The sequence below is a fragment of the Puma concolor genome, chromosome E2, assembly GCF_028749965.1.
Source record: "Puma concolor isolate L17-30 chromosome E2, mPumCon1.1.hap2, whole genome shotgun sequence".
Taxonomy (NCBI): domain Eukaryota; kingdom Metazoa; phylum Chordata; class Mammalia; order Carnivora; family Felidae; genus Puma; species Puma concolor.
The window spans coordinates 61,869,114-61,882,902 of NC_141681.1; the positions used below are offsets into that span (position 1 = coordinate 61,869,114).

General features: G+C 51.2%; 1 protein-coding gene across 3 annotated transcripts; it reads right to left on the reverse strand.

The window, feature by feature from the left end:
• Positions 1-564: 564 nt before the first annotated feature.
• LOC147573902 (uncharacterized) lies at positions 565-7,123 on the reverse strand. 3 transcript variants are annotated; one of them, XM_086688500.1, is made up of 3 exons: positions 6,875-7,123; positions 4,112-4,233; positions 565-2,788 (listed from the first exon to the last, which is right to left on the reverse strand). In XM_086688500.1, the coding sequence occupies exons 2-3, from the start codon at positions 4,143-4,145 to the stop codon at positions 1,401-1,403; spliced, it is 1,422 nt and encodes a 473-aa protein (XP_086544626.1). In that variant the 5' UTR covers positions 4,146-4,233; positions 6,875-7,123; the 3' UTR covers positions 565-1,400. The 3 variants fall into 3 exon arrangements, with proteins under 3 accessions (XP_086544626.1, XP_086544624.1, XP_086544623.1); XM_086688498.1 differs by having other exon boundaries at positions 4,112-4,238; XM_086688497.1 differs by lacking the exon at positions 6,875-7,123 and having other exon boundaries at positions 4,112-4,885.
• Positions 7,124-13,789: the final 6,666 nt, after the last annotated feature.

Consider the following 13,789-nt stretch of genomic DNA (forward strand, 5'->3'; position numbering starts at 1 on the left):
ACCTGCTCATCCTTCAAGGTCATAGTGCCTAAATACTGTGGATGCCCTTTTCAGAGAGGATCACTCCAGTTTGTTGGTCTCCTGCACTCTCTATTAATCCAATCTGTGTCACAGTGATCATGCCCATGGCCCTTATAGTCTTAAAACCAGTGATGCTACCTACAGAATTCAGGACGTCAAGGCCTGTGGCTGTGCTGCCAGGCCTGGGGAATAGATTTCCTTCAAGAGCACCGGGCACTCACTATACCATCAATATCCCTTGTGAACAAGACAACAACTTTATGTTGCTTAGAAGCCCTGAAGGTTGTCCTAACAGCCAACAACTGCCGCTCTTCGGGTTGAAACTCTGACCCTACAACATATCCTGGCATCCAACTATAAATTAGGATCACAGAGCCTTTCAGCCTTCCCTTAAAGTCTTCAAGCAGCCATACAAACTAAACTGACTGGAGAGCTATCTTCTGCCGTCACACTGTCCCTTCTAAGGCACACGAATCTGTCCACATGCTCATGCTAGCAAACACAGTTAACTTCATACACGCACAGTGAATGGAATCCCCACGATTAACAGTGACTTAAACAGTAAGACCTTTATTATGGTACAAACAAGAGCAATGGGAGGGTGACTGCTGGGTTGGTGACTTGGGAGGCTGGGATTTCCATCTCTAGAGCCACGAGGACAATAACAGCCCTGAGACATGCAGTCCACCTTTTCAATGCACCAACAGTCCTCTAGGCCAAAACTGGGTGAGATCCATGCCCTACCTCCTCAGGGAGGAAAAGTGGGGAAGGAGCAATACTGGGGCTGCTCATGGTCATCTGGGACCTGCCCTGACACTGGGGAAGGAGCAAGTACTTGGGCTGTTCATGGTCATCTGGGACCTGCCCTGACACTGGAGCATGGCCCTGGGCAGGTTCACAAAGTGCATTGCAGCGGCCACATCCCTGGGGTTCCTGTGGATGTTTAGATGTATGAGGTTCAACACAGGCAAATGGCACCTTCCGAAAGGCTCTCCTCCAGCGCTGTCACACCGAACACCTAAATGCTGTATACCTGCACATTTCAGGTCGGTCTCCCATTTGAAATTTGTCATCTCCGATGAGGTAAGTCCTTTGGCTGAAGGCTTTCTCACAGTCACTGCATTTCTAAGGCCATTCTTCAGTGTGAGTTCTCTGGAGTGCACCGAGGCTAGACTTCAGTCAGCCCCTTCTCCCATCGGCCACATTCCCGGGCCTTCTTCTGATGTGACACTGTGGTGTTTTAGGAGCTTGGACACGGACGTAAATATTTCCCACCTTCAAATCTCATAAAGCCTTTTTTCTGGTGTGAATATTTGAACGGTCACTGAAATGGAAGACACGTGTAAACGTTTCCCAAATTCACCGTACTCCTCAAGCCCTTACCCGGTGTGCACTTTCCGGTGCTTAATGAGGCTGGAGCTATGGCTAAAGGACTTCCCACATTCGCTGCACTCATAAGGCCTTTCTCCAGTGTGAACTCTCCTGTGTTTAATGAGGCTAGAGTTCTGAGTAAAGGATTTTCCACATTCAGCGCACTCGTAAGGCCTCGATCCAGTGTGTACTCTCTGGTGTTTTAGGAGACTGGAACTGTAAGTAAAGAATTTCCCACATTCGCTGCACTCATAAGGCCTCTCTCCAGTGTGAACTCTCCGATGTTGAAGAAGCGCAGAGCTTTGGCTAAAGGATTTCTCACATTCGCTGCACTTATAAGGCCTTTCTCCGCTGTGGACTCTTCGGTGTTCGATGAGGCTGGAATTCTGAGTAAAGGATTTTCCGCATTCGCTGCACTCGTAGGGCCTTGATCCTGAGTGAACTCTCTGGTGTTTTATGAGGCTGGAGTGGTAGGTAAAGAACTTCCCGCATTCGCTGCACTCATAAGGCCTCTCTCCAGTGTGCACACTCCGGTGTTGAAGGAGCGCAGAGCTCTCGCTGAAGGACTTCCCGCATTCGCTGCACTCGTACAGCCGTTCTCCAGTGTGAATTCTCCGATGTTTAATGAGGTTGGACTTGTTGCTAAATAATTTCCCACATTCGTCACACTCGTGAGGCCTTGCTCCAGTGTGAACCCTCCGGTGTTGAATGAGGCTGGAGCTTTGCCTAAAGGACTTCCCACATTGCCCACACTCATAAGGCTTTTCCCCAGTGTGCACTCTCCAGTGGTCACTGAGGCTGTAGCTTTTGCTAAAAGATTTCCCACATTCACTGCACATGAAGCATCTCTCTCTGCTGAGGTGTCTCTGGTGACGAACAAGGGTGTGTCTGCAAGTGAGGTCCTTGGCGCCCTCTCCCGAGGTGCACGGAGTTCTCCTTCCGTGAGAGGCCGCCCCGCACTCAGCTCTCCTGTCTGACTTCTCCCTGGTGTGTGTGGCCCGGTCCTGGAGGAATCTCGAGCTCGCCAACAAGTCCCTCACAACCTCGCCACAGGAAAAGGGCTTCCCGGACACACAGAATGTGTAGTCCTTCCAAGAAGAGGCTCCGCCCCTGTTGCTCCCGAAGCATTTCTCTCCAGTGCGCTGCTGCTGGTGCGCAAGGCGTGTGTCGAAATACACCTGCTTGTCACACGCCCCCATCTTGTGCAGTTTCTGTCCACCAGGTGTCGCGTGGTGCTCGGTCGAATGTAAAAGTTCCCTCAAGTCCGGGACACACACCTCACGAGGGGGGGCCTTCTGGGAGGACACAGCCGCCTTGGAAGTCCTGCCCCGTGACACTCCTTGTAGAGAAACGCTCTGCTCGGGTGCGTCCTCGTCCCCTGCTCCATGCCAGCAGCCTGAAAGCAGGAAATGCTGGTGAAGCGTGGGCTGACTTTGACGGGAGGGAGGCTAGTACACGAGCTACAAATGTGTGGCCAACAAACCCGGGAACCCATGCACGGGCCTGTCTGCAGGACCACAGAGTTGGCTGAGGTTGAGGATGGGGCTGCTTAGCAGTAGTGGGGTACAAAGAACACTGACTGAGAGAGGCCTTCCGAGATGAAGGCCAAGCATGTGGCGGGACAGAGAGGAGGCAAAAGGTCTACAATTCGGTCCTCTGCAAACAACTTTCCAAAGGAACTTATCGTGGTGACACCAATGCCGTGCAGAAGGGTGTGTCAAGGCTCAAGGAAACAGGACTGTGACAGGGCAGGTGGTGTTCAGGGACGGCTTAAGAACACGGCCACACCTCATGACAGAATACACAGCGGCCACTGTGCAGAGTGCTGCAGGTGGAGTGGTGAGAAAAACCGGTGCCATATGGAGCCCAGAGCTGTGACGCTCACCCAGGGCTGGAAGTTCGAGTAGAACTGACAAGTAACAGGGATGACATTCGGCAAAGCGCCATAAAAGGGCAAGGAAGGACAGAAATGAAGTACGGCCACTGGCTTCAAAGTACTAGTCAAAGAGAATAGGCTTTGGGGGCAATTTGAACCCAACACTGACGTCGTCTTCCTCCCGGTGCCACTCTGCAGGGCCTGGCTGCCTCTGAGCCATCCTGTGGGTGGGTCACCGGACCTACTGTGAACCACCACAGGCTCCCCGATCCAGCCCCACTCCCACCACGAGCAAGGATATGGCACCTTCGTGATACAGGTACTAAGGAGAAGGAGCGGACCGATGAGTGGCCACCAGCAGCCTAGAACAGCCCAGCGCATGACAGCCTATGGGAAAGAGAACTAAAGAGTCCCCGGACAACTCTGGAAGGGGGTCTCGTGAGAACAGCCCATGGTCCGTGGAAGCAGTAACTCTGGCGGAGAAAGCAACTGCGGGCACAGGCAGGCACGGCGAAGCGTCAGCTAGAGAAGGCAGCTGACCTGGAGCATGCAGATGCCTTGCACGTGGACGAAGTCACCCAGGCAGGAAGAGGGTAGTGAAGCTGGTGTCCGTTAGGTCCACCGCGAGACTCCACCCTCTTCCCTGCACGTCAGCAGGAAAGCCGGTCCCACTCCAGGAAGGAGGGCAGTGCACAGACCCCAGCCTTACCTACTACAGCCCCCACCCAGGGAACTGGGGAAGGAAGCAGTGCTCGTGGTCCCAATGTAAAGACAGACTGCTGCTGGGGACATGGGGAGGGCAGAGACTAGCCCAGGGCACAGGAGTGGGTTTGAGGGTCTTACCCAAGGAGGTTATATGGGCCAAGGTCTCCAGCATCACATCCTGGTACAGACATCTCTGAGCCTCGTCCAGGAGACCCCATTCCTCCCCGGAGAAGTACACGGCCACGTCTTCGAAGGTCACCCTACCCTGGCATGATGGGGACAGATGAAACCACAAAAAGCCCCTGTCCCAAGATCCACAATCCCTTCCCCCACCCACCCGTAATCCATGCCCATCCTCCCCCATTCTCCCAACTCAGAGGAGGAACCAGGCCCCAGTGCTGGCAGCCAAGGCGCTCTGCCCTCCTCATGGGCCCACTGATCACAGGGTTCTGCCGACACAAGAGGCACGTGGACAAGTACGTATCCAAGTTGTGGACCTGGCACAGAGGTTCCACCCACTCATGCCAGGCTATTCTTCTGTGGTGGCCACGGTCACGTAAGTCTCAGTACCAGGTCCCCAGGCCATCAGGCATATTCCCTCTCTAACTACACACAATTCTGGAAACTGGATCTCACAACCACATTCCCATGGTCAACACCGCCTCAGTGTCCCACACTGCAGAAAGGTCTCCGGCCTCCCCATATGTGACTTGTATTGTAATCACTAACTCTTCATCGCACTGGTGAGGGCGGGCGTCCCATCTTAGGGCAATGGGATGACTAAACACACGGCACCCGACCCCGTACAGAGGAGACGGACAGTACTTTATTACCCACAGGTATTCACCACCTGGGAGAGGAGGACACTGCACCCAGACGGGCCCAGAGCGTGGTTGTTGTGTTCTGAAAGAGCGAGCAACCACGAGCTGAAGGATGCAGGTTTCATTGGATAGAGAGGGTGGGGTGCCTCCTGCTTTGTCAGAGGACGTGATTGGCCCATCTGAGTCACTCCACGGGCTGGCAGGGAACTGAAACCCACACGAAGGGCTAAGCAGCACACGCACCTTCGAGGAGAAGGCTATGTGGTCCGGAAGGCTGTGTGGCACACACAGAGATAGGGCATCACAGGGGTCTTCGCTCTTGGCCTCACACCACAGTGAGCACCAGCTTCCAGAGTGTGCTCGGTAGAGACAAACAGGATCCAACGCCACTCTAGACCTGTCGTGTTTTCCACTAGTGGTGGCAGCCCCAAGATCCTTCTGTGCAGGCCACCCTGCCTCAGACCGGCAGGACCTAGTGTCTGTCACAGGTGACCAGGTCAGCAGGTCACAGGCGACCTTACCCTCCAGCATGAACGAACCCTCCCCCCTCGCCCCGGCTGCACCAACGTCCTCACACATCCTGGCAGAGTTCGCAGAGTGGAGAAGCTCCACAGGCTCAGGCCTGACTGTCGTCCTCTTGCTCTTGTCACTCCTCAGCCTCTGCATCCCTCTCGCGTCTACTCTTCTGCCAGAAACCGCGGCCACCTGCCCGCGCATCCTGTCCCCACACACTCTCCCTTCATGGCCATTACATCCCTCATCTCTCAAGTCACGCCATCACCCAGGTATCGAGCCCGAACTCCCTTTCTCCCCCCTTCTTCCTGGCACCATAATCGCTCTACCGGCATAACCAGAAGACTGCTCCTCGCAGATGTGACTCCCAGCTCACTCGCCTGGGCCCACACGGCAGCCACGATATTTTTAGAGGTCTCCCTTCTGAACCCCTCCCCAGATTTCCGGAGCTGTGTGTCGGCTGCCTACTTAATGCGTCCACTCAGTGCTCCCCAAACATCTCCTGCCCACCCATCACTCAAACTACCAGCTTCCTCATCTCCGTTTGCTGAGCTTCCTCCCCGTGTCCATGTGAACAAAACCCTGGAAGTATCCCTGAATCCTCTGTTTCACCCCGTGACAGGGTGAAACATTAGAAAATAGAGTTGTCACTTCTTAAAACACACATCCCGACTCCAACGACCTGTAAGCCAGGGCCCTGGTCCAATAACCCTCACCGAGACTATGACAGTAGCCTCCTCCCTGAACCCGCAGTCTACACTTCATGCTATAGCGGGGTGGATCCCATGAGGCCCTTGGTAATGTCACGTCCCTGCTCACATCCAAGCTTCCCATTCCCACCACAAGAGACACCCAACTTCTCAGGCAGTCGTTCCGGTCCTGACTCCTGTGCCCCTGCTCCTTGTTCCCAACCGAAACAAAGGGACCGCCCGTTTCCTGAATAGTTCCGGCTGGGTGTTAACTCCAGCGTGTGCACACCTCGCTACCAGGTCCTGGGACAACCGTCCCCACACCGATTACCACAAACGGAAACACCTTCGTGTAACTCCTGGCACGGGCCTGGGGTTTCTCCAGGGTCTCCAGACCCCAAACTTGCGGAATGGCACTTAAGAGTCCCGGGGACACAACAATCCAGGACAAGGGGGTGGGGGTCGGGGCCAATGAGGGACTGGGGCCGCGCGCACCTGTTCGTGTCGGTTCCAAAAACGCCCCTGCAGCCCCGGGAAGTGGGGGCGTGTCCAGCCGTGGACGCGGGAGGCCACGGCGGGTTCCAGGGATCAAGGCTCCCCGAACTCTTGCCGGCCCTGAAGACTACGACTCCACTCGGCTGGCAGTTCAGGCCCTGTGCCTCAGTGCTCTGCATCGCCCCTCACCACGTGCCCCTCCCCTGCAGCCCGCTCCCGCACCCCGTCACGCTGACGCTGAGACACGGGGCCCCCGCCCGCGAGCGCCTTCCCGGCCCGGACACCGGACCTGGGCCGCAGGGACGCGAGCAGGCGCCCCGCGTTCGGGCCTCGAGGGTCTGGGTGGGGGAGGGCGGGGAGGGCCCTTGGGGCCGCGCGGTTACCTCAGCCGGGTCCCTGGGCGCGGCCACCGCCATCGGACTCTGTGGGTGGGCGGTGGTCACCCGGGCGGGCGGTCCCTGTCCCTCTCGGCTCGGGGTAGCCCGGGAGACGTGGCGACCCCGACCCCTAACGGTTCAGCAGGGTTGGCGCCTCCCCTCGCACCTTCTCGGTCCCGTTATGTCAGTGTGGAAGCGGAACTCCGGAACCTGTTACCAGGTGAGCAAAACTAAGAGCGCCAACATGGCCCCTCTCAGGAGACAGTCGCCACGTGCCGCCCCTCGGTATTGTCTACACGGAAGTCTGTCCTCTAGCTCTCACTGGAGGACGACGCAGCCCCTCGGCTCAGGGCTTTCTGGATCAAGCAGTCTCCACAATTCCGTTGCGGCGGACAGGGGCCTCTTGCATTAAGGAGCCAAGGTCTGCTTGGAGGGGCGAAGGGAAAAGGCACACACGGGCAGGCTCCCCTCCCGTTTGACAGAATGTAACCATGTCCGTGTGCATGGCTCTCTGCCGCTGATCACCCAAGTGCTTGGAGACTTATTTCAGACCCAGAAAAGGGCAGCATGCTCCCTGAGGCTGAGAATATTGTTGGTGATGCTCCCAAAGGCTACAAAGCGAAGAAACACATCGTTCTATTGAGTGTTTTAGACACAAAATGTGTCCACGCCTAGTGGAAGGTAATAAACAGTATCTTATTTCAGTTCAATTGTGTGCACTCCAGAGCATTAAGTTCCCTTGGTCAAGAGAGAAAATACCCCAGATTTTGCCACATTAGTAAAGATAAGAGGAAGGATGTTGAGCCGCCAGAATCCCAAGTACACAGATGTGACTGTCTCTCGTTGCATAGTATTTAGTTAAGACACTGTACACTTTTTTTTGACTAGATCCAGGCCTTGGCAGGAGTGAGAATCCTTTTCAGTTGGGTTGGCAAGAATCTCCCCTCCTGAATATCTGATCACCATTGATACCTGATTAAATGTCCTCAATCCTCGGCATCACACAGGTGATCTCTCATTATAGTGACCTGCTTACAGCTAGTATCTTTTAGGTCAGTTTAGGAGGAATTTCCCTAATCTAGTGATTTTTTTTTTAATGTTTATTTTATTTTTGAGATGGAGAGAGACAGAGCATGAACGGGGGAGGGTCAGAGAGAGAGGGAGACACAGAATATGAACAGGCTCCAGGCTCTGAGCTGTCAGCACAGAGCCCAACGCGGGGCTCAAACTCACGGACCATGAGATCATGACCTGAGCCAAAGTCGGGCGCTTAATCGACTGAGCCACCAAGGCGCCCCTTAATCTAGTGATTTTCTATCACTCACCCTCCCACACACACCTGAACCATGCTCTTTGGCATAAATACCAACTTTTAAAAAAATGTGAAGTTGAGTCTAATCTCTCTTGCCTTTACTGCAAGTTCCCATTGTCCCTACACCTGTGGGAATTGTCCTGACTGAAGTTTGTATTACTGTTTCAACAAGTGTCTGAATAATTCTTCTTTAACAGATCTGTGTATTCCCAAGAAAGCATCTCTCCTGCCTGTAGAATCAACTGTTCTGTCCCATTCACTGAGAAACACTTTTATCCACTTCATATGTCTTATCTGATATCCTGAATACATTTACTTCCTTTTAGGAGTCTAACATCAATCTCAAACAGAGATCCATGAGAGAAAATGCTATTTTGATTTGGTACAGGGGCTGCAGTGTTCCAAGCTGGAGCTTGTAGGCAAAGCTTGTATGCAAACCTGAAGATACTGGGAGTATCTTAAATCCATGATTTCACTGCTGAAAAGTGTTATATCTTTTGCGATGCGAGGACTGTTTTGTTTGAAGAATTGATATGATCTCAGGAGAACATTTATAAAATTCAAATTACAAAGAGCTATTATTAATGTGTGTGTAGTGACTCAACAGGGGTGGCAGAAATAGCCCTGTTGAAACATCCGTTGAAGGTCAGAAAAGGTAATGTCTCAGAGAAATTTTAGCAGTGATGTCTCAAAACCGAACGAATCAAGCTGAGCATGGGACCAGAATGGTCACTCTGAAATGTTGTCTCCAAAATACAAATCTCCACTCTTGAAAAATTTGAGCAGTTCCAAGCACGGAAAAAGTTAAAGGGGGGCATTTAGAGTAACCAGAACTGTAAGAAATATACAGGGAAATTGAGATGTCATGTTTATTCCTTTGTCTCCTTCATGATCTGTGAACAAATATTTGGTTTTAGGCACTTATTTCAGTTTCATGGGAGATATTACGTCGTAAGATAGATAAAGACCCTTGCAGTCACGGGAGCCGTGTTGTATTCAAGAACGAAAGACCAGGAACAAAACGAGTAACTTTGGAAATAGGTACTACGTTAGAATGTAGAATGTAATATTACTCAGCCCAGTAAGGGAGGCTTCCTTAATAAGAGGAGAAAACACTTGGAATTGTGAGGGATGAACTGTATGGATATGTTTGCGATAAGTTCTAGGCAGAATAAGCAGGTGTTGGATAATTCAGTCAGTGCAGGCTTCGTAGATCTCAGCAGTGGAGGGCCTGGGACTCATGCCCAGCTGGCCATTCCTTTACTTGGCTCACTACAGACACAATCAGGGCGTGTGGGTGAGAAATCTTGGCTCTCCCTCTCCGAACCTGCAAATCTCCATCGTGGTGGACTGGGGCCTGGAACCAGTCAATGCCACTTTTCCTAGACCTCTGGTTTTCAGAGTTTGATCCCTGGACTTCACCCACAGTGTCACCTACGATCTCGTTTGAAATGCACATTCTGAATCCTGAACCCACATCTACTGAATCAGGCACCCTGTGGATCAGGCTCAAGAATGTGTGTGTGTGTGTGTGTGTGTGCGTGCGTGCGTGCGTGCGTGTGTGTGTTGATGGGTTGTTGTTTTTTTTTTTAAGTTTATTTATTTATTTTGTGAGAAATAGCAAAACAGAAGTGGGGAGAATAGAGAGGGGGAGAGAGAGAGAATCCCAAGCAGCTGGGCTTGAACTCACGAAACCACGAGATCATGACCTGAGCGGAAACCAAGAGTTAGATGCTTTACCGACTGAGGCACCCAGGTGCCCCAGGAATGTGTGTTTTAACAAGCTTCCAAGTGATTCTGATACATATTGAAGACATTTCCACCATTCTGCTGTGTGTTCTGCCAGAATATGTACCTACATTTCTCCTCATTAACAGACATTCTGTTTACATCTGTAGGCCTTTTAAACTGAAGTTGGTGGGGTGCCTGGATGGCTCAATCAGTAAAGCATCTGACTTTGGCACAGGCCATGATCTCATGGTTCATGAATTCAAGCCCCACATCGGGCTCTGCGCTGACAGTGCAAAGAGCCTGCTTTGGATCCTCTGTGTCCCTCTCTCTGCCCCTCCCCCAGTCACGCACAGTCTCTCTCTGTCTTTCTCAAAATAAGTAAACATTACAAAAACTTAAAAAAAAGAAACTGAAGCTGGCAAAAACAAAGAGAAAAAAAAAAACAAAAAACCGGATATGTACATATTTGTTTTCCTAATACAAGAAAGCATAAAATATTTTCTATCTTTTATTGAAGGAGCCCTATACCATATATAATTATAAAGTAGTATGTCAAAAGTCTCAGATAATTAAATCTTCCGGAGCGAAAAATGTTTGAAGTATAGTATCCTTTTAGAATGGCCTGTGCACATGGATTCCTCTGTGTATGTCTGTATGTTAAAATATGTACAAGCTGCTTTCCTTAGTAAAAATAAAGTCATGTTTTGTGATAGATCAGTACTTTGTTGTCTCCCTTAACAATGTATCTTGGATTGGGGCGCCTGGGCTGCTTAGTCAGTGAAGGGTCCGACTTCAGCTCAGGTCATGATCTCACAGTCTGTGAATTTGAGTCCCGTGTCTGGCTCTGTGCTGACAGCTCAGAGCCTGGAGCCTGCTTTGCATTCTGTGTCTCCCTCTCTCTCTGCCCTTCACTTGCTCATGGTCTGTCTCTCTCAAAAATAAATAAACATTGGGCGCCTGGGTGGCGCAGTCGGTTAAGCGTCCGACTTCAGCCAGGTCACGATCTCGCGGTCCGTGAGTTCGAGCCCCGCGTCAGGCTCTGGGCTGATGGCTCAGAGCCTGGAGCCTGTTTCCGATTCTGTGTCTCCCTCTCTCTCTGCCCCTCCCCCGTTTATGCTCTGTCTCTCTCTATCCCAAAAATAAATAAACATTGAAAAAAAATTTTAAAAAAAATAAATAAACATTAAAAAAATAATTGCTTTTAGGGTGCCTGGGTGGCTTAGTCGGTTGAGCGTCTGACTTCAGCTCAGTTCATGATCTCACCCTCTGTGAGTTCGAGCCCTGCGTCGGGCTCTGTGCTGACAGCTCAGAGCCTGGAGCCCACTTCAGATTCTGTGTGTCTCCCCCTCTCTCTGCCCCTCCCCTGCTCATGCTCAGTCTCTCTCTGTCTCAAAAATAATAAAAACATTTAAAAAGTTTAAAAAAAATAATCGCTTAAAAAAAAAAAAAAAAAACAATGTATCTTGGACAACCTAAAGCTACTTCAGGCTTTTATACCTGATACCTCCTAAAGGCCACACTTAGTAGACCTGAAGCTGCCTCTTAAAAAACTGGTTGCCTTTCATTGTCTGCACGCTCCGTGGCTGGCCAGCTGCACTGGAGGAGCTGGGCCTACCTACTGATCGCCCCTCGGTCCTTCCAAAGTCCCTCCTCAAAGGCCATGGAAAACTTTGTGCAGGCACTTAGGGTCATTCCTTGTTGCTAGAGAAGTAGGATTTGTGAGAATAGCTCTGGCTCACAGAAACATGTGGTTTGGGGAAATCAAAGATGTAAGGGCAGAGGTCAGGAAACTGATTCCTAGGGGCCACCTGGTTACCCATGGTATGGAGCAGCAGCTGTGTTCTGTTCAATAACTAAGGGTAAAAGCTACCAGTGGAATTGACAAATGGATCCAACTCTAGGGGTGCCTGGGTGGCTCAGTCACTTAAGCGTCCAACTTTGGCTCAGGTCATGATCTCATAGTTTGTGAGTTCGAGCTCCATGTCGGGCTCTGTGCTGACGGCTCAGAGCCTGAAGGCTGCTTCGGGTTCTGTGTCTCCCTCTCTCTACACAGAGACTTGTGCTCTATCTCTGTCTCTCAAAATTATATAAATGTTTAAAAAAAATGGGTCCAACTCTTGGAAACTCGGTTTTGTAGATATATAAAAAAGTGGAAACAAATTTAAAAAAATAAAAATATGCAATCCCTTGTTTATTGCTGTGTGTAATAGCTAAAATGTAATTAAAAGAGAGGGCTCTGGCAGAGGGAAAGCATGGAACATGAGGTTGCACATCCTTCCATCTTCCTTTCAGGGCACTACCCAAAGCTACACATGGATATGGAGCCCAGAGAGCAGAGGGTGGAGGAAACAGAGATCTAGGCTGAAGGATATGAAGGCAACAGGAAATCCTGCTGCTTAGACCTTAGGGGAGGGGATCTCCCTGGACAAGGCTGATCTATGGCCTCAGTCTGGGCTCTTGAGGTCCCCGTCACCCCAGAAGCAGAGAGCATCACTCTTTCCCAGCAGAGGTCAGGTGCAGACAGGTGATACCATCCACTGAATCCCATGTTCCTCTTCCAGAGGCTGAGTCCTCACTTCTCACTCGAGTCTAACTCCCAACTTTTGCCACCTGGACAACGACCCTGCATGTAGGGGGACAATCTTGGTTGAAGTCAGCGTCCATCTTTCTGACAAAAGAAGGAATGGTGCAGCTCATATTGTCCCCATGCACAGCTGGACTGGCCATGAAACACATAGATGCAGGCCCAAGACATAGGAATGTCTGCTTACCATTCAAAGGAACACAAGGGGCTGCAACCGCACTAGCTTATGCACGTACAAGTAGTTAGTTCAGACAAGCATGAGCAGCTGATCAGCACTATCCTAAACACGTAATCACCTGATGTACCTGATGAAATCTGTAACGTAAGAAATGAATCCATTTTCTAGATTTTAAATCTCATGAGATAGAACAGGCCTCCGTGGGACCAGATGAAAGGGCACCGGAAGTAAGTCACCGCTGTTAACATGACTTCGTGGACTTTCAATCAATAGCATCCACCTTTTCCAGAGATCCCTTGCCCCATTAGGAAGTGCAGGACTTTGAGCAGTAGCTTCCTGTGTTTCTGGGCGCTGCCACACCAATAAATAGCCCATCTTTCTTCACTTTGAAAGCTGGGTGTTAGTCCTCTCTGGCTTGCTGTGCATCTGGCAGACGAACCCTCCCGTGGTTCAGCTACACCCTCTTACGGACAGGAGGCAGCCAGCATGATGTGGCCCTTGCTTCTGCCTTCTGGACTCTGAGGAGGGCGCCAAGACTCCACAGCACCCCAACCACAGGGATCTGGAACATAAGTCTGTGTCAGTGTCACCAGCCTCTTGGCCTTAATGCCCGGGACCAGTTCTCAGTACAGGGGACTCCTGAGAGTGGCCGGGTGGACGAGGGACTACCCTAGAAGTCTCTACAGTTTTCTGTGGGCTTGGAGGAAGGGCACTGGGGGCACATAGGAGAGATCTGTAGGATGGGCCAGCCAGTCAGCCATGGAGCAGGAGGACAATGAAGTGCACAGCAATCTTTAAAAAGAATCAGGAAGGGGCGCCTGGGTGGCTCAGTCGGTTGGGCGGCCGACTTCGGCTCAGGTCATGATCTCGTGGTCCGTGGGTTTGAGCCCCGCATCGGGCTCTGTGCTGACAGCTCAGAGCCTGGAGCCTGTTTCGGATTCTGTGTCTCCCTCTCGCTGACCCTCCCCTGTTCATGCTCTGTCTCTGTCTCAAAAATAAATAAAACATTAAAAAAAATAAAAAAAATAAAAAGAATCAGGTTTACAGGGCACCTGGGTGGCTCAGGTGGTTAAGCGTCTGACTTCAGCTTAGGGCATGACCTCACAGTTTGTGAGT